The sequence below is a fragment of the Mastomys coucha genome, unplaced genomic scaffold, assembly GCF_008632895.1.
Source record: "Mastomys coucha isolate ucsf_1 unplaced genomic scaffold, UCSF_Mcou_1 pScaffold22, whole genome shotgun sequence".
Classification (NCBI taxonomy): domain Eukaryota; kingdom Metazoa; phylum Chordata; class Mammalia; order Rodentia; family Muridae; genus Mastomys; species Mastomys coucha.
Genome location: NW_022196905.1, coordinates 7,521,300 through 7,545,059, shown reverse-complemented (window position 1 = coordinate 7,545,059; position 23,760 = coordinate 7,521,300). Strand labels below are relative to the sequence as shown.

Below are 23,760 nucleotides of genomic sequence, written 5' to 3'. Positions count from 1 at the left end.
AAAAATATATTTACTTTGGTATAATTTGCTTACAAAAGGAAACAAACCAAATATATTCTTAAATATGATTCTTAAATGTCATCTTAATGATTTCTTAAATTTAATATATAGCCATATAAAAATATGCTTCTGAACAAGGTGCCACTGGTCTTTAATATCAGCACTTGGGAGGCAGAGGCAGAAGTAGAGGCAGGTGGATATCTGTGAGTTCAAGGCCCACCTGGTATACAGTGTGAGTTTAGGACAACCAGGACTGATACACAGAGAAACCCTTTCTTGAAAAAAAAAAAGAATAGAAAAAAGTATAAAGCAACACAAAGAAAGAAAGAAAGAAAGAAAGAAAGAAAGAAAGAAAGAAAGAAAGAAAGAAAGGAAGAAAGAAAGGGAAAGAAAGATAGCAGGGAGGGAAGGAGGGAGGGAGGGAGGAAGGAAGGAAGAAAGGAACAAAGGAAGGAAGGAAGGAAGGAAGAAAGAAAGGAAAAAAGGAAATATTCAGTTACTGGAAACCTAAGTGGGGTTTGGATATAGCTCTGTACAATGTCCTGGTTGAATTGCCAGCAGTGTTTAAAAAGAAAAATTGTGATTGGAAAAGGTTCAAGATACATTGCTGAGAGAAAAATTTTGGGATTTTATTTTTCTCTATCTATTGAGGAAAGGATCTCATGTGACACAGTAGGGTCTTGAACCCCCATTTTTAAGCACAGTAAAGGAAAACTTAACTCCTGATCTGCCTCCTTTGACTTCCCAAGTACTATTATTATAGGCATGCACCGGCTTGAAAAAAAAGGTTTTTAAAAGATCATTGATGCTTTTTTTCAAAGTTGCCAAACTTAGTGGATGAATAGGGGTGCTGAGGAAGATGGTGGTATCTGTGCTTGTTCAAAGGGACTGTACTGTATGCTTGAGGACAGTGGCCATTTAGGAGGAGACTAATGGTAATTTGCTCTTTCTTCTTACATATGTATATAGGCTTGATGGTTTTTTCTGTAATGAACACTGCTTTATTTGTTTGTTTGTTTTTTGTTTGAGACAGGATTTCTTTATGTAATCCTGGAAATCACAGTGTAGACCAGGATGGCCTTGAACCCCCAGAGATCTGCCTATCTCTGTCTCCAAGTACTGGGATTAAAGATATACACCACCACACCTGGCTTCTTTTTACTTCTTGAGACAAGGTCTCAATGTGTAGCCCATAATGCCTTCAAACTTTATATTCCTGCCTCAGCCTTCTGATTGCTAGAACTATATGCGCAAACCACCAATCCCACCTAACATACTCCTTTACAAATTACAAAAATCCTTTAAATTTTTTAGCAATTAAGGAAATGAAACAAGCTAAAAGTACAGACATAAGAAAATTAAAGCACTTACGGTTGTCATAAATTGGGTTAGAAACAATGGGAGGCAGAGCGGCTGTGAAGTTACCATGTTCATCGGGAAGGAAAACTTGAAAGCACAGCCTCACCACATTGAGGTCACAGTCTTCAATGTCCAGCAGCTGCTGTTCAGGGACTGAACAGTACAATCTCAGGTTTAGGATGTAGAACACATAATACTAATACTTTACATAACACTAAAATCCTGCTATCTTTCTCTCTGCCCATACATCTACAACCTCCAACAACCATACCTCACCAATAACCTCAAGTGCACCTATGTCTGCAGAAAACCAAGATCATGTTCAATCTCAAGAATAGTTTTCATTATTATGCAGTTACTATTTAACAGTATATGATAAACTGTAGCAGTGCTCAGGGAGAGACCATACCAGCGACCAGGAAATTAAGGGTAGAATCATAAACTGACTACCATAAACCAAAAATCTTAAATATGGATACAAGTTATAGACAATGGGAAATAGTCATTCTTCATTTAAGATAGTACTTGGCCCAGTCTGTAATTACCTTCTACATATAGCAAAAATCACCATCATCCCTGTTCCTATAGGTAAGACATTGATTTTAAGGAGATGACATTATTTGTCTAAAGTTTTACAGCTAAATAATAGCATGGAAGTTTGAACCAGAGGGCCATATTAACTGTGCACCAGCATTGTAAAGATGCAATGTGAAAAAGATACCAGATGATATAACTTTGTGTGTAAGTCAAGTCAGCTTAAAAACAAACTGCACACCAGGACATTTTTACAGTCTTGAAAAAAAAATACAAAAACTTGCCACAGAATATAGTACAATAGTCTCTTTGTACTGATATTTGAAAAGAAGCCCACTTCTAAAACAAAATATTGCTGCCTTTTGAAATATTTTAAGCCTATCGCAATAAATTGTTACTACTATCTACCATATTTTAAAAACATGGAATTCATTAAATTACATGAAAATTTTACTTAGAAAGGACACTAGTATTAAAAGTAAAAGATTAAATGTGAAAAATAATTAGCTAAATTCCCCGGTCTTACAGGTGATAAGTAATTAAAAAAACATATCTTACACAATGCCAGTCAAATAGTCTCAGGAGTTATGCTAACATTGAAATTTCTTCCAGTAGCAGCATTCTTAAGCCTAACATCTGAGTCTATGAAAACATACTTGTACAGCCAGAAAGGTCGAAATGGGGCTGAGAGAGATGATTCAGTCGGTAACCTACTTTCCTTGCAAGTACAAGCTCAACCCTCCAACCCATGCAATGAAGCCAGGTGCAGTAGTAAGGCTCCTGGGTAAAAATCCCAGTGCCAGGAAGGCAGAAGCAGGACATTGGTTGAGCTCTAAGCCGGTGAGAATCCCAGTTCAAAAAAGGAAGGCAGAAAATGCTTGAGGAAAACATCTGAGGCAGTCCTCCTGCCTCCATACCTACGAACCCTCATATTATGTTTAAGGGGAAAATGTGGGGTTCAAAATATTAAGATGGCAGCACCTGTAGCACACTCTGCTGGAAGCAGTACAGAGGCAGGAAGAGCGCAGGACTCTTGAAAGTCTCACTTAATAACAATATAAACTTACAAGGTCAAGGTTTCAGTGCCTTCATTTCAATGTGAGTAATCAATATTAAGACAAAACAGACAGACAGACAAAAACAATGAATGACTATTTACAAATAAATTTATGTTAATAGAAACAAATTGTGGTAAAACTTGTTTTTACCACATGGACAAATACTCAGCAATAAAGAACAAATTATGGTTATATTTTCCAACAATATACACTGCAAAAACAGTAAGACCAAATGGAACTAGACAGGAAAGAATATAGATATAAAAGAGTATTTCCACTTCTATAAAACCCTAGAACAATTAGGTGTGCTGACCGAAAGGAGAGGAGCTGTTGACTGGGGCAAGAGCTGGAAGGGAGGAACTGACTGAGAAAGATCAAAGACATTTGGGGGTGGGGGAAAATGTTTCTTTGCCTTGAGGATACATGAAAGACTGTATCTGGGTGGATTTATTCACCAATAAGAGTTTATAGTATTAAAATGATACGTAAAAGAAAAATAAAATGGCTAATAAACTAAAATATAAATATATTTAGCCACACTGTGATTCTATCAAATTCAAGAAATTCTATTTTCACAAAAGATTATAATTTGGGGGATTTTGCTTTGGATTTTCTCAGTATGTAGAAAAACAGTTTTCATTGTTTCAATATTATTCCCATCTCTGTACAACGTGGAAAACTACTGACAACCAGGAATCACAAGTGATATCTGGATCTGAGTAAAGCTGAAAACTCAACTAATGACTGCTTTGTGTGTGTACAAAGTATGTAGAGATAAGCATACATGTGGAGGACAGAGATCAGCACTAAGTGTCTTATTTGCTCTCCACTGTATTTTTGAGACAGGGTCTCTCAAACCTTGCCAGCCCCAGAAATCCACCTGGAGCCACTCCTTGGTGTTGGGAATACCTAGCTCTTCTCAGATGGGTGCTGGGATTGAACTCAGATCTTCAGGCTTATGCAGCAGGCACATTACTTACTCAGTCATATTCCCTACCCTCAACTAATTTTATTTAAAGCCTAAACCTTGTCCTGGAATAGAAGAAATATCCCTTCTCTCTCAATCAGTGCAGCACCAGATCTGTACTTAGGTTTTATCTTATATGACTGTCACCTACAAGTGCTGCTTCTATCCTATCAGGCAAAGTCTTATGGTCTCAGAATGGGTGTGTCTGCTGCATCTTTGTATTTTCACTAAACATTGAAGATAGGAGTTTATATATAATTGGTTATTACATTTCTTCAATTAACGAATGACTATAGGCTCAAGCAATTCAAGGTTATCCATAGCTACACAGTAAGTTTGAGGATGCAATCTCAAGTAGCTTGAATTATACGTGTGTTCTACCATGCTTAGACAAAGAAAAACTACTAAAGTAGGTACACAGGATAACTACATACACTTAGGACTCATTTATCTACTTAACAATATAAAATGCTAAAAGGTACCAGATGCCAAGAGTGTCATAAAGAGCAAATTCTCAGTGACCAAGCAGCTCATTTGGCAGAGTGCTTCTTTAGCACACACAAAACCTTGAGTTCAATCTCCAATGATTCATAAACCAAGTGTTATGATGAATGTGAATCATCCCAGTACTGGAAGGTGAAGCAGGGGATCATAAAATTCAAGGTCATTCTTGGCTACATAGTGAGTTTGAGACTAGTGAAGAATACATGAGACCCTGTCTCAAAAGCAGAAACAGAAACAAAAACAACAAACATCAAATGCTTAAACTGGGAATGATAGTATGTGCCTATAACCTCAGCAGGAGGGAGACTTGAGAGTGGAGGATAAGGCATCTAAAATTAGCCTTTGTTAGGTGGTAAGATCTTGCCTCCAAAACAATAAAATAAAAATAAACTGCTTAGTAAGTGCTATTCGCAATAAAATGTACTAAACAGTAACATATATTTTACCAATACACAAACATACTACAAAAATATTTTGAAGGGCTGGAGAGATGCCTCAGCGCTTAAGACTACTTGCTGTTGCTCTTGCAGAGGGCCTGGGTTTGATTCCAAGTCACATCTCACAGATGTGACACACATCTGCAACTCAAGTTCCAGGGGATCTGACCTCCAGCTACATATGTGGTACACATACATACATGCAAGCAAAACATAGATACAAAAAAATCAAGAGAAGTCTAAAAAATATTTTGAGTGGCCAGGTATGGAGCTCATGCCTGTAATGACAACCTGGGAGGTGAGGATCAAGAGCCCAAGGCCAGCCTCAGCAAAACAGCAATTCAAGTTAGCTGGGCTCTATGAGATCACTACTCATCAACAACAGTGGTGGTAAGGGAGGAAAATGCTTTATAACATAGTGTCCTTCAACACTCAGAAAGAAGGGTGAATCCTGACAGCTGGCAGGAAGAAGAAGCATATTGAAAGAATCAATATACTTGGAGAAGGTTTCAGTTTTGGGATTTTTTGTTTTTTGTTTTTTTGTTTTTGTTTGTTTGTTTTGTTTTTGTTTTGTTTTGTTTTAGCTGGGCATGGTGGCTCACATCTACAATCCTAGCATGTGGGGCTCATGAGGGTGGATTGCTAGTTCATGGCCAGTCTGGATTACATAGTGAGTAACACAGCAGCCAGAGCTATATATAAAGAGCTCATGTCAAAATAAACAACAAGGAAGGGGAAGGAAGGCTTCCACTTAAATACAAGTCAACAAGTGGAATTATAATATAAATAGAAATCACAGTCCATTGATAGACAAATAGTAGAAATTATAACAAAACACTTACCATTGAAAGGATTGATTCCTGCACTAATTCTTAAAATAATAGCTTCTTTCACTTCCTTTTTCTTTACACATCGAATGCCCAAATTTTGAAAACTAAAAACAAAAAATGACACTTTCAAAATCACATCATAGTTAAAAAAAAACTATGACAGAAATCAAACATACTCAACATTGAGAAGTCATCTCTCTGCCACACCAACCTGTAAGTCACAGATCCTGTTTCTAACTGTGATAACAAAGATACAAGAGAAACAAAGGCAGGCCTGTCTAAGAGAACTGTTAATAGAAAAACAGAGCACATGGTGACAGGCCTTTAATCCCAGCACTAGGGAGATGGAGGCAAGTGGATTACCTTGGGTACCTAGCAAGTTTGAGGCTAGCCTAGAATCTGGGAAAAACCTGTCCCAAACTGAAAAAGTATATAGAGTATTATATAACTTTCAATAATACTATTTTATAATTACATTTGGCCAAGGTAGATAAACATTACAAACAAAACAAACAAACAAAACAACCAAGAAGCAAAATTTCACCTTTCAAACAAATTCATGATCAATTTTCTTTCTTTCTTTCTTTCTTTTTTTTTTTTTCAAGACAGGGTTTCTCTGTGTAGCCCTGGCTGGCCTGGAACTCACTCTGTAGACCAGGGTGGCCTCGAACTCAGAAATCCGCCTGCCTCTGCCTCCCAAGTGCTGGGATTAAAGGCACGCACTACCACTGCCCGGCTTCAATTTTTTAAAATTGGTGTATCAAGAGGTACAAAGACAGCTGGACCCTGAAATATACAGGTATGTTTTTCTGAACTTACAGCAGTGTTAACCTATGTATTTAAAAAAATGTATAGAAGTGGCTAGTGCACTAAGAAAAAAAATCTATATACATTACCAAACTTAAAAGTCAAGTGATCAGAGCTGAGCATCAGTTCTTCTTGCTTCATGAGCATTTTAGAGGTTTGCTGGCACCACTTGGGCACAGAGACAACCTATTAGATTTGAGCACCTGTGGCCTCACTTATGCACAAATGTCCACTCTGATGAGGGACCAGACTAGCCTTCTTAATATTTGATTCCCTCTGCTCATTTATGCTGCCTGCCTAACTTATCACTGAAAAATGTATCATAAAAAATACAGCTGGCAGCTGTACAAGGTCTTGCTGTGTACTTTAGCCTGGCCTCAAGGTTTTCATAGGCAACAGAATACAGTTTATGTCATGTTATATGATTACAATAGAGGAAATGAAGTATTTTTATTAGAGAGGGTTAATACTAACAATATTTAGCAACAGTTTCAAAGGGTCATTTATGGAAAACTTCTCAATAGCCACAAATATTACTCATTTGCATATGTGTAATACAAATGATGATGGGGGAACTCCCCTACCACCATCCAGTCATACTTGTTCCCACATGGAAAAACCATGACATCATCTGAGATGGGTGGGTGTGAATAAGGAAGCAAAACTCAATGATAAGAACATCACTGTTTCTTTAAATTTCACTTGGCACTTGCAGCCAGCGGCTGCTTGGTTCGCCTTACTCCATGTTCATACTGCTGTATGTTCATGCTTCACGCTTGGCACTCACACCTGTGACTTCATTAGCACCTGAAATAACTTTGCCACTTCCTTCCTCCTTTTCCTCCTCCTCTCCCTCCTCCTTCTCCAATAACAAAAAATAAGTTATAAATTCTTAATCCTTTCTTGAAATCCTGCAACAAAATAATTCTTCACCCTAACATACACCACTTGGTTTTCTTTCATCTGAATAACCATATCCGGTATGCACAGAGGGTCAGCTCAGTAGTGTGGTACCTGTCTAGCACCTCACACCCTGGAATCAGCCCAGTACTAAAGAGAGAGGAAAGAAGGGAAAGAGGTGAAAGCTCTGACTTAAGGAAGCCAAGAATCCTGGGGCATCTGATCATTCACTCAATGCGTGCCTCCATAGTCATTCAACAGTTTGGAGTCCCAACTGTGCACTAAAACTCTCAAAAGGGACGGAGATACATTTTCTCCCTTCATAAAACTTAGTGTTTGGAATTGGGGGTTGGCAAACTCTAAATCATGGGCCAAATTCAGCACACTGCTCATTTTGGAAATAAAGTTTGTATTGGAACACAAGCATGTTCATTCACTCACACATCTTTTGTGGATGCTTTCCTGCCACTGAGTAGGGCATAGAGTTCAAAGGGCCTATGATACTACTAGAATTTAAAAACAAACAAACAAACAAAAAACAACCCTGCCAGCTCAAGTCTTATGAACTAAATAAGTCATATGCAAAAAAAAAAAAAAAAAAAAAAAAAAAAAAAAAAAAAAAAAAAAAAAAAAAAAAAAAGAACTGAACTAGGAAGACAAAAGAAATAGATAATAAAAAAGCTCCTCTGAAAGAGCACTGAAGAGAGGAAGCTAAAGGAACACTCTCATGACTGCAGTGCAAGATTAGAGGCACTGAGCTGGGCAATGGAGGCACATACCTTTAGACCCAGCACCTGGGAGGCAGAGGCAGCAGATCTCTGAGTTCAAGACCAGCCTGGTCTACAGAGTGAGTTCCAGGACATCTAGTGTTTCTAGAAAAAAGCTGTCTCAAAATAACAAGCAAAAATCCAACAACAACTACATATATATATTTATCTTTTGTCACACTCTAGTGATATGTATATATACATATCACTAGAGTGTGACAAAAGATAAAAACCACGGGCAATATGAAAGAACAGCCAGAAAACTACAGGTTACAACAAATTTGTCTTCACAGAAATCAAGAAAGAGTATTTCAAGACACAAATGACTGGAAGTTTGAAACAGTGCTGTAAGATCAAGACATGCAGGCATCATATGTCTTGTCAAATGTGTATTCCAAGGGCTTTTTGTGTTTTGTGTTATTAGAGGTTATAAGAGGAACTGTTTTGGAGATAATGTCTTGCTGTGTACTCTAGGATGGTCACAATTCTTTTTCTTAGATCATACTGAATGAAGAGTTTAATCACAACATATTTTTTCTCTACTTTCAACAATATAAGGAAGTACACCTAGCCAGACACGATAGTGCATGCTTCCTTATAATCCCAGTGCTCTGGAGGCTGAGGAAGGAGGATCACTACAAGTTGGAGGCTAAGCTGAGCTACACAGTGAGATTCTGTCTCAAAGCAGTCAAAACCTAAAAAAACAAGAAGTGGTAGACAGTTCAGTTGGCAGATTTCTAGCCTAACATGCATAAAGTCTTAAGTTCAATCTGCATAAACTGGAGGTAGGGTCTTATGGCTATGATCTCACACCTAGAGTCTCAGTATTTGAATCCTCTGGAAGGCAACCCTAGCCTACAGGAAACTCTGTCCTAAGGGAGGAAAAAAGCCAGGCAGAGGTGGCACACGCCTTTAGTCCCAGCACTGGAAAGGCAGAGGCATGTGGATCTTTGAGTTTGAGGCCAGCCTGGTCTACAGAGCTAGTTCTAAGATAGTGAGGGTTACACAGAGAAACAAAACAAGACAAACTAAAACAAAATAATAACTTAAAAACATACTCCTGCTGAGCAAAACAGGGTGGTGTTCCCTGTAATGTCAGGACTTGGGAGATGAAGGCAGGAAGATAAGTACAAAGTCATTCTACATAGTAAGTTTAATGTCGCCCAGCCTAGGCGACATTAGGAAGAACTTCTACTAACTATCATGTGTCCTATCTATTAATAAAGAATGAATGCCAGTGGTAAAAACAAAAATTTTAATATCAGATTGGTCAGTGATGGGTCAGAGATGGGTCAGTGGGTGAAGGCATCTGGCAACCTGAGTTCAATCCTCAGGGTCACATGGTGGGGAAAAGAACCAACTCCACCAGCTGAACCAACTCTGACCTCCACATGCACCTCAAGCACATGTGTTCTCCCCTCCCCACAGATTAAAAATGAAAATGTAATTAAAATGTAAATGTACATGTTATAGTCAATTAAATACAGAATTAATTTATTTCACTAAAAAATAAAATTATATCTTTGTCCTATTGCTGAAGATTTCTATTACTGTATACTTACAACAAAGGTCTGCGTTCCGGTCCAAATTCTGCTTCATAGTACCCATCTCTGCAATCTTTTCCAACTAAATCATGAGGATGGGGTTTATATGGGTCATTCTTTGTTACTAATGTAATTCTTACTTTTCCTTTTCCATAGTAGTTCATAATCTGAAAATGGAAATTAAATGTACAATCTGTAAGTATACCCTGTTAACAACAGATCTACTAGATAGGTATTGGGGCGCATGCCTATAGTCCCAGCATTTGGAAGGCTGAAGCAGGATTGCACAAGTTCAAGGCTAGCCAGGGCTGCATACAATAATGCTGTTTTAAAAGCAAACAAATAAAAAGAACTGATCCATTAATTTAAGTTCAATTTATATAATGTAGTCAGCATGTAATAAAGTTCAAATATTCAGCAGTTTACTTGAGATTAAAGTTTTCAGAGAATAAATCAGCAAGGAAAACTTATCTTTCAATTCCTAAAATGTTTCTTTCTGCCCTAATTTCATCTAGTTTTATCATCTGTTTATTTTCCTTTTAAAGCAGGTAAGCAGACAAGGCATTATGGTGCACTTTTAATCCCAGAATTTGGGAGGCAGAGGCAGACAGATCTTTGTGAGTTCAAGGCCAGCCTGTTCTACAGAATGAGTTCCAGGACAGCTAGGGCAACTCAAAGAGACCCTGCCTCAAAAATCCAAAATAAATAGTTCTCACATTTACCAGCCTTTGTTGTACAAAACTTGCTCCTTAATTTAAAACTATTGAGGTTTTGTCTGTTGCTATGTATTGTAATGCTAAAAACTGGCCCTGGTTGCTTCAGGAGATGGAAGATCCTCATGTACACCAAATGATGCTATATAACCTTGACCCCCAACCTATCCCTGATTGATCAATAAAGATGCCTATAGTCTATAGCTGGGCAGAAGAGAGATAGGTGAAGTTTTGGTTCCTGGGCTTGGGGACTGAGGCAGGAGACCATGAGGGAAGGAATCGGTGGAGAGAGGAGAAGATGCCATGGGTAGGTGAATCATGAAAACATGGCCTTGAAGGCTGGCCAATTGCAGTAAGAGTGGCCCAGGCAGAACAGGGCAAATTGTAACTGAGGGTTATTGATACGAAAGTAGATACTAATAGCTTAAAGGGTTGACATCTGCCCAGCTCTCATGCTTTAAAGGCTTATCATAAATATAAAGGTTTTAAGTTTTTTTTGTTTTTTTGTTTTCGTTTTTCAAGACAGGGTTTCTCCATGTAGCCTTGGCTGTCCTGGAACTCACTCTGTAGACCAGGCTGGCCTCGAACTCAGAACTCAGAAATCTGCCTGCCTCTGCCTCCCAAGTGCTGGGATTAAAGGCATGTGCCACCACCGCCCAGCAGGTTTTAAGTTTTTAATCTGGGAACTAAATGATCCAAGGAAGAGTAGAACCCCCTTGATTATATATTTACTACCACAAAGACCTACTGGGACAGAAAAGGTTCAAATCTTACATATAGTTTAGATGAATAAACTAAGATGATTTAAAAAGAACTAAGAACTGGTGAGATGGTGCTACAGGTAAAGGCACTTGCCAACAACAACTTCAATCTCTGGATCTCACAGTAGCACAAGGAGGGAACACATATAGGCACATGCACACACACACACACACACACACACACACACACAGAGAGAGAGAGAGAGAGACAGAGACAGAGACAGAGAGAGACATACACAGAGAGAAAGACAGAGACAGAGGGAGAGACAGAGAGAAAACAGAGAGAGAGAGGGTGAGAAAGAGAGGGGGGGTATCAAAAAAAAAAAAGCCAGAGTCCTCTAAGACCACATAGCCCATGAAAAATCTTGTGGCAAAAGAAGGTAAAAATAGAAGCAGGTTTTGGAATTCACCCCTGACTATACCCACGCCATAGGTGAGGGAAAGCTGAGATCTTGGTGGAGGGTGTGACCATCAAAGCAGCAAGAGCAAGACCTGCCTCTTTGGAGGCACCTCCTTCCAAAAGTGTCTGAAGCATCTTCTCAAAATATGCCTGAAGAACCATCTCCAGAACTGATGGTGTGTCTGGCTGCACACTGTAGACAGCAGCAAAATGTGCTCTGAGCTGCCTGTGCTACTTCCAGATCTACCGGGATGAACTGGAGTAGGGGATGAGGATTAAGACACACTGCTCTGGAATGCTTTAATTTAGGAACCAAAATTTTTTCAAGAGGAGCGAAAAATGACTCACAGGGTTGGAAAAATAGAATTTTAAATTAACTTTTCATTGTTTTGTCTTTCATTTGAACACTTAGAAAGAATTTAGATAATCCAAAGCAATATTGTTGCAACAAATGTTATTTAAAAACATGAAGTTATGGGCCTGGAGTGATAGCTCAGCAGCTAAAAGCACTTACTGATCTTCCATAGAACCAGAGTTCAGACCCCAGAATCCATATTACGAAGTTCACAATTGCCTGTAACTCCAGTTTCAAGGAATCTGATACTCTCATCTGGCCTCTGTGGGCCTATGCGTGCACACACACACACACACACACACACACACACACACACACACACACATATACATACATACACGCATACATACATATATAAAAATCTTTTTAAATTAAGTTTGTACACTAGATAGGACAAAAGGCTTTAGGCATACTATTGTACAACATGGTGACTATGGACAAATCCACTGTATGTTTCAAAAAACTAGGAGGACTTAGAATGTTTCCACAAGGAATGATAAATGTTTCAGGAGCTAAGTATGTTTAACTTGATTGAAGCATTACATGATGTATACATGTATTATACATTACACAACATCCCACTAATATGTATAATTTAAGCATCTATATATTAAAACTGATCCAAACACAGAAATTTGGAAATCAAAATATAATTTGGCAATTGACTTATTTTTTAATTTTGTAATTCTTCTTACGTTTGATAAAATAAACTGTAAATAATAAGCTAGTTACAAAACAGTGATTTCAGATCTATTGATGAAAAATTAAGAACCATCTTTCAAAATCCATTTTGTGATGGTGTCTTTTATCCATACGAGTCTCTAGGCCTAGGCCATCTGCCTACCACAGCCTCCCAAGTGGATGAGATTCTGGTAGGTGGCATCCCCTCTGACTTCTATTAACTTTGTTTTCATTTGTGTGTAGAGACAAAATCTTGCTTAAATAGCCCAGACTGGCCTGGAACTTCTTATATAGTCAGGTAGTCCTCAACTCAATATCTACCTGTTTTTGCCTCCCAAATGCTTGTCATGTGCTACTACACCAACTCACTATTAAGGTTTTTCTTAATTGGCACTTAAATGATAAAAATTAGCTAGGCATGATTGCACATGTCTATAATTTCAGTATGAAGGAACAGAGGCAAGAGGCAAGATAACTACAAGTTTGTGACTAATGATTTTTTTTCAAAACACTGAACATGAATAAATGAATACATAAATTATAAAAATTAAAAGGCAAGTAAATATAATTTATAAATATAAAATATACCTTATAAATATGGTATATTTGCTAAATTCATTTTCAACCAAAAAAAAAAAAAAAACAAAAACAAACTGTTTTCACAGGCTAGGGATATATATCAGTAGTAGAACATTTGTTTAGCATTACTAAGATTCCTAGCTTCAATCCCCAGTACTGTCTGTCAAAAAAGATAAAGAGACCAGTAGCTTGAGCTTGTAGTAGCAGCAGTCCTATCAGGAGATGAGAGTCAGAAACAGAAGAACCCTGGAAACTAGTGGACCAGGTATGAAAAAAAGGAAGAGAAAAGTTATTAATAGCCCCTACACTAAAAGATCAAAAAGTGTTCCAAATCCATCTTTAACATATACAATGATTCCCTTGACCAGTATACATACAGAATGCTTTTTCCTCATTAAATGCTTTCTGTTAACAAAAGGAATCTCATCCAAAGCTGTCAGCGTACATTAAGAACTGTGAATCACTGCAGTTATATTAATACATGAACTTTATAGCAGGAAAGATTCCACATTTTAAAGAGATATCCCTACACACCTAGCTAAGGAAGAGCAAATACAAAGAAGAAAGAGGGAACCAGAGCATGTGGATGCAAAAGACTGTTAGACTGAGCCTTCTGCCAGGTGGTAGTAATGCACATCCTTAACTGGAGAGGCAGAAGCAGGGGGATTTCTCACCAGTCTGGTCTACACAGAATGAGTTTCAGAATAGCCAGGACCACACAGAGAAGCCCTGTCTAGAAAACAATAAAGCAAAATGAACCACTAAAAGTGAGTTACTGAAGAAAGGCCCATTACCTGGATAGATGGGTAAGTCCGGTTGTTGTCTGTGCTGCGCTCCCCTGGAATGCTGCCTGCTGATCGCCCTTCACACTTGTATCTAAACCGCATTCCCCTCTGCCTTGGCTGTTCAATTATTTCCACATATGGATTATATCCACCTGAAATTTTTAAAAAGAACAGGGAAATGAGATTAGAATAGTAATATAATAGACTTTAATGGATAGGATTTTCGAAAACAAAGATCTTTTTCCTTCCCAACATCAAATAACAAAGTTAAAATGTAATCATCAAAGATTGAGTAAGGAAGATACCATCTTCTTATACAAACTAAGTTCCTACATAGTATTAACACATAATTGATGAGTACTTTATTACTTAACATCTATACCTAATGAGTGTATTAAGTTCTTAGAGTTACCTGTCCACATGAGGCCAATTAGAAGGCTTTTCTCCCAGCATTTCCCAAGAAAGGTGAAGAAAATCGTATTCAGAATTACATTATATTCCAAACTGAGTAAAATGTACTTAATTGCCTTATTTTAAATTAGACTATCACTGTATGAAAGAACACTCATTGAAGATTAAAATGGACTTATGTCCTTGCATAGGCAAGTCTGGGTTATCAAAGGATCTGTACACAATATACTAAAACAGTATATTGACTTTAGGCTCAACTAAAGCTTCAAATCAGTTCCATCTAAATCTCCTCCAAAATGTAACATATAATGTGGAGATAATAAAGTAATTTACCTTCCATAACAACTGTAACTCAACATATGTGCCCTTAGGATAAAACACAATTAATATAACTACCAAAGCAAGTGTGTTCAGTGAAAGAAGCTAATCTAAAACAAACACATACTATATGATCCATTTACATGAAACTCCAAAAATGGAAGCCAATCTATAATGAAAGAAAGGTAATCACTATTTGTCTAAATTTGGTAGATGAGAAAGTTTGGAGGATGATGGATATGTTTATTTTTATAGTGTTGATTAAGATATATGTGTGTGCATATGTGTGTGTATGTATATGCACACACAGACACACAGACAGACACAGACAGACAGACAGACAGACAGACAGACAGACACACACACACACACACACACACACACACACACTCTATATTTCCAAGTGTGGAGGGCCAGGCCTTTAATCTTAGCAATCTCAAAAACGGAGATAGGCTGATCTCTGTGAGTTCAAGACCAGCCTTAACTATATAACAAGTTTCAGGCCAGCTGGGCTGCATAATGAGATCTTGTATTTAAAAACTAAAAAACAAAAAAAAAGTTTATATATAATTATTACATTATAATGAATTAAGTATATGTCAATAAAACTTTAAAAATATATGCATCTTCACCCTTTAGCCAAGCCATGGAAATAAAAGTTCCATAAAATCTACTGTGTTTTCATGTTAGGGCAGGTAACCATGTGATTTTACTTTAGGAGTATAAATTCCCCAAACCATAAATCCATCTCACTCAGGTTTATCCTGTTAGAATGTAAACAAGCTTCAGAAATGGTGAACCAATGAATATTTTAATATAGTATGGGACGAGGTCTAGTCCAAACCAGGCACTTTTCTTTTCCTTGTAGAATTTACTATGTAGACACAATTGACCAATTGTAGTGATTTTCCTGCTTTTGCCTCCTGAGTTCTATCAGCAAAACAAAATAAGATCCAGCAAGAGTCCAGCAAGACCCTGTGTTAATAATATGTTATTATTAATATTCTCTATAAAATATGTGTTAAACTCCTCTGAGTATCACACAGAGGTAGTCAGGAAATGGTACTATTACTGCTCTCTCTCTCTCTCTCTCTCTCTCTCTCTCTCTCTCTCTCTCTCTCTCTCTCTCTCTCTTTTTTTTTTTTTTTTTTTTGGTTTTTCGAGACAGGGTTTCTGTGTAGCCCTGGCTGTCCTGGAGCTCACTCTGTAGACCAGGTTGACCTCGAACTCAGAAATCTGCCTGCCTCTGCCTCCTAAGTGCTGGGATTAAAGGTGTGTGCCACCACCACCCAGCCTCAGATGCTCTCTTGAAGACAGTGACACCCTCACTATCACAACTGCTACTCTGAAGGACCTTATACCCAACAGTGAGCAATGACTAGTATACATTGCAATTATATTAGTGTACAAAAGGGGGAAATACTAACAAAATTCTGCAGAAAGTTATAATAAGAACAAAAGAGGAATCTAACAGTTTAAGAGAGGGAAAATGTAACAAAACAAGAGTGGAAAGATATTTTAGAAAAAGGGAAGTAATTGTCCATGATATCAACCACCAATGGAAGTGGAGTGCAATTCCACTCTTAGAAAGAGAGCCAAAAGTTCAAGTACATTCAGTAATATGGATTTTCTTGTATATGTGAAAAGCAATCAATGCTTTTATTCAGGGAATCACAAGCTCAGACTAGCTTTCTAGGGTAAGAATTCTGATGGTAGTGGATAAACTAAAAAAAAAAAAAAAAAAAAAAAAAAAAAAAAAAAAGAAAAGAAAAGAAAAGAAAATGATCAGATCAGTTTAAAGATGACTTATATACACGCACATACATTTTTCCCCTATATATACATACATACATACATACACACATACATACAAGAGGTTAATAACAATAAAATAGAACAATTATAACAAATGACTAAAACAAGTTATTTAAAACTTTATGAAATTTTCCTTTTAATATTTTTGAACTACAGTTGATTACAAATAAATGAACTGAAGAAAATCAAACTATAGGTAAGTGGAGGGTATTATCACATGAGCAAAAATGTGGACATGTCTGAAATATAGCTGTTATAAAAATAAAAGATTATTTCAAAAAACAAAACTGACATATTTTGATATTTAAACATCAAAGAGAAATTAATCACTAGTGGTGCGGGTCTGGGGAAACAACTCAGTCAGACAAGTGCTTGGCATTCAAGTACAAGGTCCTGAGTTCAATCCTCAGCATCCATTAAAAATAGCCAGGCATGGTAACATATCCCCGTAAGCCCAGTGCTGAAGAGGAGACAGGAGGAATCTTGGAGTTCACTGGCTTGCCAGCCTAGTCTAATGAGTGAGTACCAGGTCCCCATGAGACAGTCAGACAGACAGACACACACACATACACACACATACACACACACACACACACACACACACACACACACACACACACACACACATACACACACACACACAGAGCAGGGGACGGGGGCAGGGAGGAGGAGAATCACTTATGACCATGTGGTTTCTACTTTGAGTTACTTAATAAATTATTGCTGCTACCTTTAATTTTATTCTTTTTGATTTAGACCTCTTGCATTTGAATCTATCACTCATTTGCTTATTCAAATGACAGAAAGTAGGCGTAAGGATCTGGGTACAATCTCACTACCACCAGAAACAAAACAAAAGAACTCAAATAAACAAACAACAAACACACACAAAAAAAGAGAAAACTATTTTAATCCAACAAACTCCATAATAATTACTGAAAATATGAGGCAAATGAGTATTTTACAATATGTGTATCATTGTATATGCAAAATTTACATATTGATTTTAAGTAAAATACTTAGTCTTAAGTCCTTTGTATTTCATAGTTTTATAAATATACTCACTGGTTTAAAAGAAATGTGTAACTTTCTTTGAATGACCCTGTAATTTTTTTTATATTTCTCCTTCAAAAAAGGTAACAAGCTACCATTAATGATGTCATGATATATCAATTTCCCATCAGAACAAGTCTTAAGTAATGGGCTGGGATTTATTTGACCTTTTAGTTCAACCACATAAATTTTTTAAGATGTCACTGAAAAAAATCATGTTGAATTTAACACATTTGAAGAGAAAGGTACATTCTCTTAAGTAGTCCTACAAGAATGCACAGACTATATAGCCTGGACTACAGGGAGTTTCAGGACAGCCAGGGCTACACAGAGAAACCCTGTCTCAAAAAACAAAAAAGCAAAAATATAACAACAATAAAAAGGAACTCTTCATTGATAAGCCTCACTCAAAAAAATTTTTCAGAATTTATAGTCTACATTCCCCAATTGGGAATAACTTTTCTGTCCTTTTATGTCCATAAACTAACATTCATGGTATTTTTGTTTAAAGCAATTATTCAAAAAAAAATTGTTTAGGGAAAATTAACTATTGTGTTCTTTATCTTTTGAGACAGTGTCTTCTCTATGTAGGGCTAACCTCTAACTTGTAGCCTAGGCTGGTCCTGAACTTCTAAGTCTCTGGCCTTTACTTTCCTAGTGTTGAAATTACAGCCTCCACTATCACAGACTTTGTACAGTGCTGGGCCCAATCAGGGCTTCTCAAGACTGGGCAGCTATTCTACCAATTGAGCTACATCCCTTTTGAGACAGGCTCTCAAGTAACCTGGGCAGGCCTCACTCAGTGTGTAGCTTGAACTTCTGATCTTCCAGACTCTACCTTACAAATACCAGGATTACAGAGTTCTACCACCCTACCCAGCTTTGTTATTGAAATAAAACTACATGTTTGACTTCTTCAAGTTACTGAATGGCAGAAATTGTATTACTCATTAATGTCCTAACCTAACATCTGTGGGGAGATTAAAATTCCAATGCTCTTTTGTGTCAGTGATTCAAAAAATTAAAGGACTATATTAATGATTCTTCCTTATAATATTCCTCAGTAACTGGAAAAAACAGTACTTTATATGTACCAGAACAACTACACCTTCATGCTTCCTCATATCTGCTCATATTCTGATCTAACTGTAGCCCTCCTAGCTAGGAAATCATTCATATTATGTGTCAGTAGAATGATCCAATCATGTCCTTCCTTGGTACTGTCTTATAATCCTCTTGAAGATGAAAAATGAAAAATTGTAGTCCTCTATGGAGAGTATGAAGGAAAAATTATAATCCAAGGAACTTTAGGGAAAAAAAATACTCTTACATAAGATTACAAAAAGTCACTATTGTTTTTAAGAGCACAGAAATGTTTTCAAAGTTGTTTCTAAACAATTTAATTAAGGTATTTTTCTTTAACCAGGACAAGTGTAAAGTCTGGATTGGTCTCTATATTTTGAATTTCATTGTAAAATGCTAATATCTACTAGAATAATTTTTGCTAAAACATTTGCAATATAGTTATGATTTCATTTGCACTTAAGTAAAAAAAGAATGCTCTTTGAAAACACTGAGCCTATTTAAAATCTCAAGTATGAGTTTTAGGATTAAAAAAATTAGAAATTAGATTTTAAGATTAAAAAGAAATTAGAAATTTCTTTTACATCAGAAACATTAGAAATAGATCAATTGTCACAATTATATATAAAATAGGATACACCAACAAAAATATTTTGCTAGAATGAGAAGCCGTAATTAAGTACACAATGAGACTATGTTACATATGTTAATTATAATACCAATTAAAACACACACATAGGTATTTCCCACAGATTCTCTTAACTTTTACTCTTCATAAAGAGAACTGATGTTCATTTTAAAGATGATAAAACTTCAAAAAATATAAAAATTTGAGGAAAATATTATTATTATTATTATTATTATTATTATTATTATTATTATTGGTTTATTTTTTGAGACAGTCTCATTGTGTGGTCTGGCTGGCCTGGAACTTGCTTTATAGAACAGATTAAGAACTTGTTTATAGAACAATTAAGGTAAAAATACCTTAACTAAATTGTCTAGAAACAACTTTGAAAACTTTTTTGTGCTTTTAAAAACAAGAGTAACTTTCTGTAATCTTAGGTAAGAGTATTTGTTTTCCCTAAGGTTCCTTGGTTTATAATCTAACAGGCCTTAAATTCAGAGATCTACCTGCCTCTGCCTCCAAGTGCTGGTATTGAAGGAATGGACCACTATGCCTGTCATAAACACGTACATATACAGTACAGTAACAAGTTTTAATAATATAGGGGGGAGGAAGTCAAAATCCAAGGAACTAACAAATCTGACGACCAAATGGATGTCTTCTGTGTCTATAGCTACAGGAGAGCTAGGGAAAGAATGACAGAGTGAAACTCTTCCATGAGACTTTTTTTTTTTTTTGAAAGAATAAAAGTCATAGGTGTCATTAAACTGCAGAGGTGTAATTACAACTAAGTTTCAAAATAAAATCAACTTTTAAATTTATGTAACAAGAAAAAAATTGTTAAGCATCAAACCTCAATAACAGATATGGCTATAACCTCTAACCTAAAACAAATACAAATATCTTAAGAATATAAGGTGAATATTTAGATTCAAAGTCCCTAAAACAAAGTTTGTTCTGGGGCTATACATCAGAAGCCAAACCATAACCTAACCTCACAGAGATCTGAGGAGAAATGAAGCACTTCAATAAGGTGCAGACAGATTTCTGAAAAGACCTTCCAAATTAATGTAAATACTCTGAAGACCGATTGCCTAAGACATGAAGAAGTAAAAACAACAATGCAAAGTGTTCAAGGAAGCAACCCAAAGTTCGGATCCAAGCATAGACAGGATTATGGATAAAGCAGGCAAAAAATGTCTGGCAAACTGTCATTCTCCCAGTCACCAACCAACCAACCTCATTCAACTGAAACAAAGATAGCCTTTGATTGCCCTTCATATAAAACATTGCTTTCAACTACTATCAGGGCCTTGTTGTTTACAATACAGCACACAAATGACAGTCATACTAGGCACAGTTGAGAACCTAGATTAGAGAGTCTCTTTCTCACACAAAGGAGCAAGCAGCTACCAATCACACTCGCAATATCATCTCCATTCAGAACTTCCTGATGAGTGTTCAACTGATGTATGTATCACAAAGCAAATCAAAGCGATGCAATAGCAGCTACCAATCATACACTCCCAATATCATCTCCATTCAGAACTTTCTGATGAGTGTTCAACTGATGTATATATCACAAAGCAAATCAAAGCGATGCAATATTCAATGCTGTGGATACAGGGAAAACAAAACAAACAACAAAGTAAAAACCAGTCCTAAGAGGTTTTTACCTACCAGAATGCAAAAGTATGTTTAAAGTCTTTCCTAGAATAAAAAAATACACAGCAGGGCCAAATCATCTCTATTAAGATTTTAGACTTAAAAATACAAGAGGCCCGTTAATACAAATTTCAAAGGAACACTTTTTTTGATAAATATATCTTCCTCTGCAATATTCAGATAATATGCTCATAAACACAATCATGCAGAGAACCCATATGGGAGAAAACTGAAACAAAAAAAAAAAATTCTGAGGCCCTTAATTGTTCTTAAGAAAAAGACCACATATACCCTGTGTTCTTAGTTACGATTATCCCCATCATTTTCTCCATTCATTCTGATGTATACTGTTAGTATACAGTATACATCACTAATTATTATAACACCTTTATTTCTTTTTCATGTACTTCCTTTCTGAAACATCTGTATTTGTGAGCAGTCTTACTTTAAAAAAAAAAAAAAAGGAAGTAATTTGTTTTAGCGAGCCACTCCTAACTTCCAGCTCTATAAAAGTGTAAGTTGTCTCACAGCTACATTCACTTTTATTGGGGAAAAAAAGGTTATTTTGAAATTCACATACAAAAAGTTGGTGAATAGTAAGGTCTACAAAAATAATTCCTTCCTGTACTTTGTTCTTTTTAGGAAATAATGAGAAGTTTTAAATATGGACACAAGACATCTAACTTAAATAGAATACAATTGCATGAATAATGACTACCTAAATTTGCAGACCTTGATCAGAAACATTTTCTTCACGTGGCCTGCTATAATTAATCTTATCAAAAAGCTAGAACCTGGAACTCACTCTGTACACCAGGCTGGCCTCAAACTCAGAAATCCACATGCGTCTGCCTCCCAAGTGCTGGGATTAAAGGCGTGAGCCACCACCGCCCGGCAGGAAGTCTTAATTTGCTAATTTACTTGAACAATAATTAGAATCATCATATAAAATCCTGTCTTCTCAGGACATTTATATAATTCTGCTTATGAGATTATGATCTACGACACTTTACATTTATAGGTACCACCTATTAAATTACACATACCTATTTACATATGACATCCGGAGAAGAATGAACAAATGGTCTTAAATGCTTGGTAATCAATATGAATACTTTTCAAGGTTTCAGTACTATATTGCAAAAAAGAATCTAAATTACCTAATCATAAGTTAAGCAGTTTTATTGCTTTTAAATTACTATTTCAAATGGAGTGGGACTTTTAATTTTATTTCATAATTTTTCTCTATAGTCTTTATAACTGATAAGGTATCCAAACTCCTTTAAACTATATTTTTGCCTAGAAACTTCATGTAGCTGAATTACAATTTAAATGATATGATGTATTTTAAGTAGTCTCATTTAGTGCAACCCTTGATAAAAGATCAAAAAACAAGAAGATAAAGACACCACAGCTTACAGATTTGTTTTCTATGTTTGTTGGGATTTTTTTCTCCCACAATACCGAGAACGGAACCCAGGGCTTCGAAGAAGCTGGCCAAGTCCAACCCAACTTCTAAATCCTTAAAACTTGCCATTTCTTTTAAAAGTTCCCCCTTTTAACTTTTCGAATCATTTCTATAACAGCACAAAATATGTGTCCTTAGGCAAACTGCAATTGTATTACATTTTAAAATCATAACTGTCTTACAGTCCTTTAATAAATGATTTTTTTCTGTTGAAAAATTTTCAAGTATTGCATTCATGCTCAATATTAATAAGATCTTATTAAGTAGATAAGGGCAGAGCTGTTTTAACAAAGCTTGCCACTCTTTACAAATTTCATACCAAATCTCTTTCTGACAACCAATGAATTAAATTTTTAAAGCCTTTGTGTGCTTCTAATCTGAACATGAGTTAAATTTACGAATTTACTAGAGCATCTGAAAGCCTGGCTTCATTTAAATGGGTAAAGAGAAAGTTAAAATATTTTAAACTACACTTGTTTTCTCATGAAAACCACAGACAAACTGAAATCAAGTGTCATGTGAAACACCCCAGTTTCCTTTAAGGCCTACAGCAGGAGTTATGGTATTGTTCTGCTCAACTCTTAAAGAGTTCACCAAGCTTTCCACTTCCTCTTCTCCCCCAGACGTCGGCGGCTGCCTTCTGCTGAGGGTCACTGGGAAGATAAGGGTCAGCGTCCTACTACGGACTGAAGGTGTCATTTCAGCTCGCAGGGCCAGGAAAGTGCCCACCACCACCTCGGCTGCTTCAAACTGTTTCTTATAAATGTGTCCCCCTCAAAGCAGAGGATCCAATACTTACTAGTGGCAGATAAACACCGACACTAAATGATGACATTTTCAACTCTACCAGTTACTTTAAAGCATAATCAAAAAACCGTCTCGCCCTCTTGCTGCTAACCAAACGTGCGTGCAGGGTTGGGACTGGGGGTTGAGGGGGTCGAGGTCTCTACGCTGTAAACTAGACAAGCAACACCTTTAGCTCGTGGGGGCGGGGGTAGTGTTTTCGCTAGGAACGAATTAAAACGCCACCGAGGACTTTTACAGCCACGCCACACTCTGTACCGGTGTCAGCCCAAGAGTCATTAGTTCCTGGCACGATTGGACTTAAAAAAGAAAGCTCGCCTGAGGTCCGGAGGTTCCTCTTTTTTGTTCGAAAATGTAAAAACGGGTCTCCATATCACTGAGTCTTTAACCGCGAGGCTTCTCTGCTCTCCTTCACGGAGATTACCCCCGGTGATCCTAAAAGCACGCCGTTGGGAATTTCAAAGGTTCTGGCTATTAGGAGCGGATCAGATTACATACACTGCACCGCTTTGATTTCACACGCAACCCCCCCCC

The 23,760-nt window shown here is 36.8% G+C and overlaps 1 protein-coding gene across 2 annotated transcripts in view; it reads right to left on the bottom strand.

Moving 5' to 3' along the window:
* Positions 1-23,760, bottom strand: part of Rel (REL proto-oncogene, NF-kB subunit) — a 35,381-nt gene that overhangs the window by 10,563 nt on the left and 1,058 nt on the right. For both annotated transcript variants that reach the window (XM_031339023.1, XM_031339022.1), the window contains exons 2-5: positions 13,991-14,133; positions 9,726-9,874; positions 5,702-5,793; positions 1,372-1,512 (exon numbers count right to left, since the gene is read on the bottom strand). In XM_031339023.1, the coding sequence (XP_031194883.1) occupies positions 1,372-1,512; positions 5,702-5,793; positions 9,726-9,874; positions 13,991-14,133 (525 nt within the window). The remainder of the gene's footprint in view (positions 1-1,371; positions 1,513-5,701; positions 5,794-9,725; positions 9,875-13,990; positions 14,134-23,760) is intronic.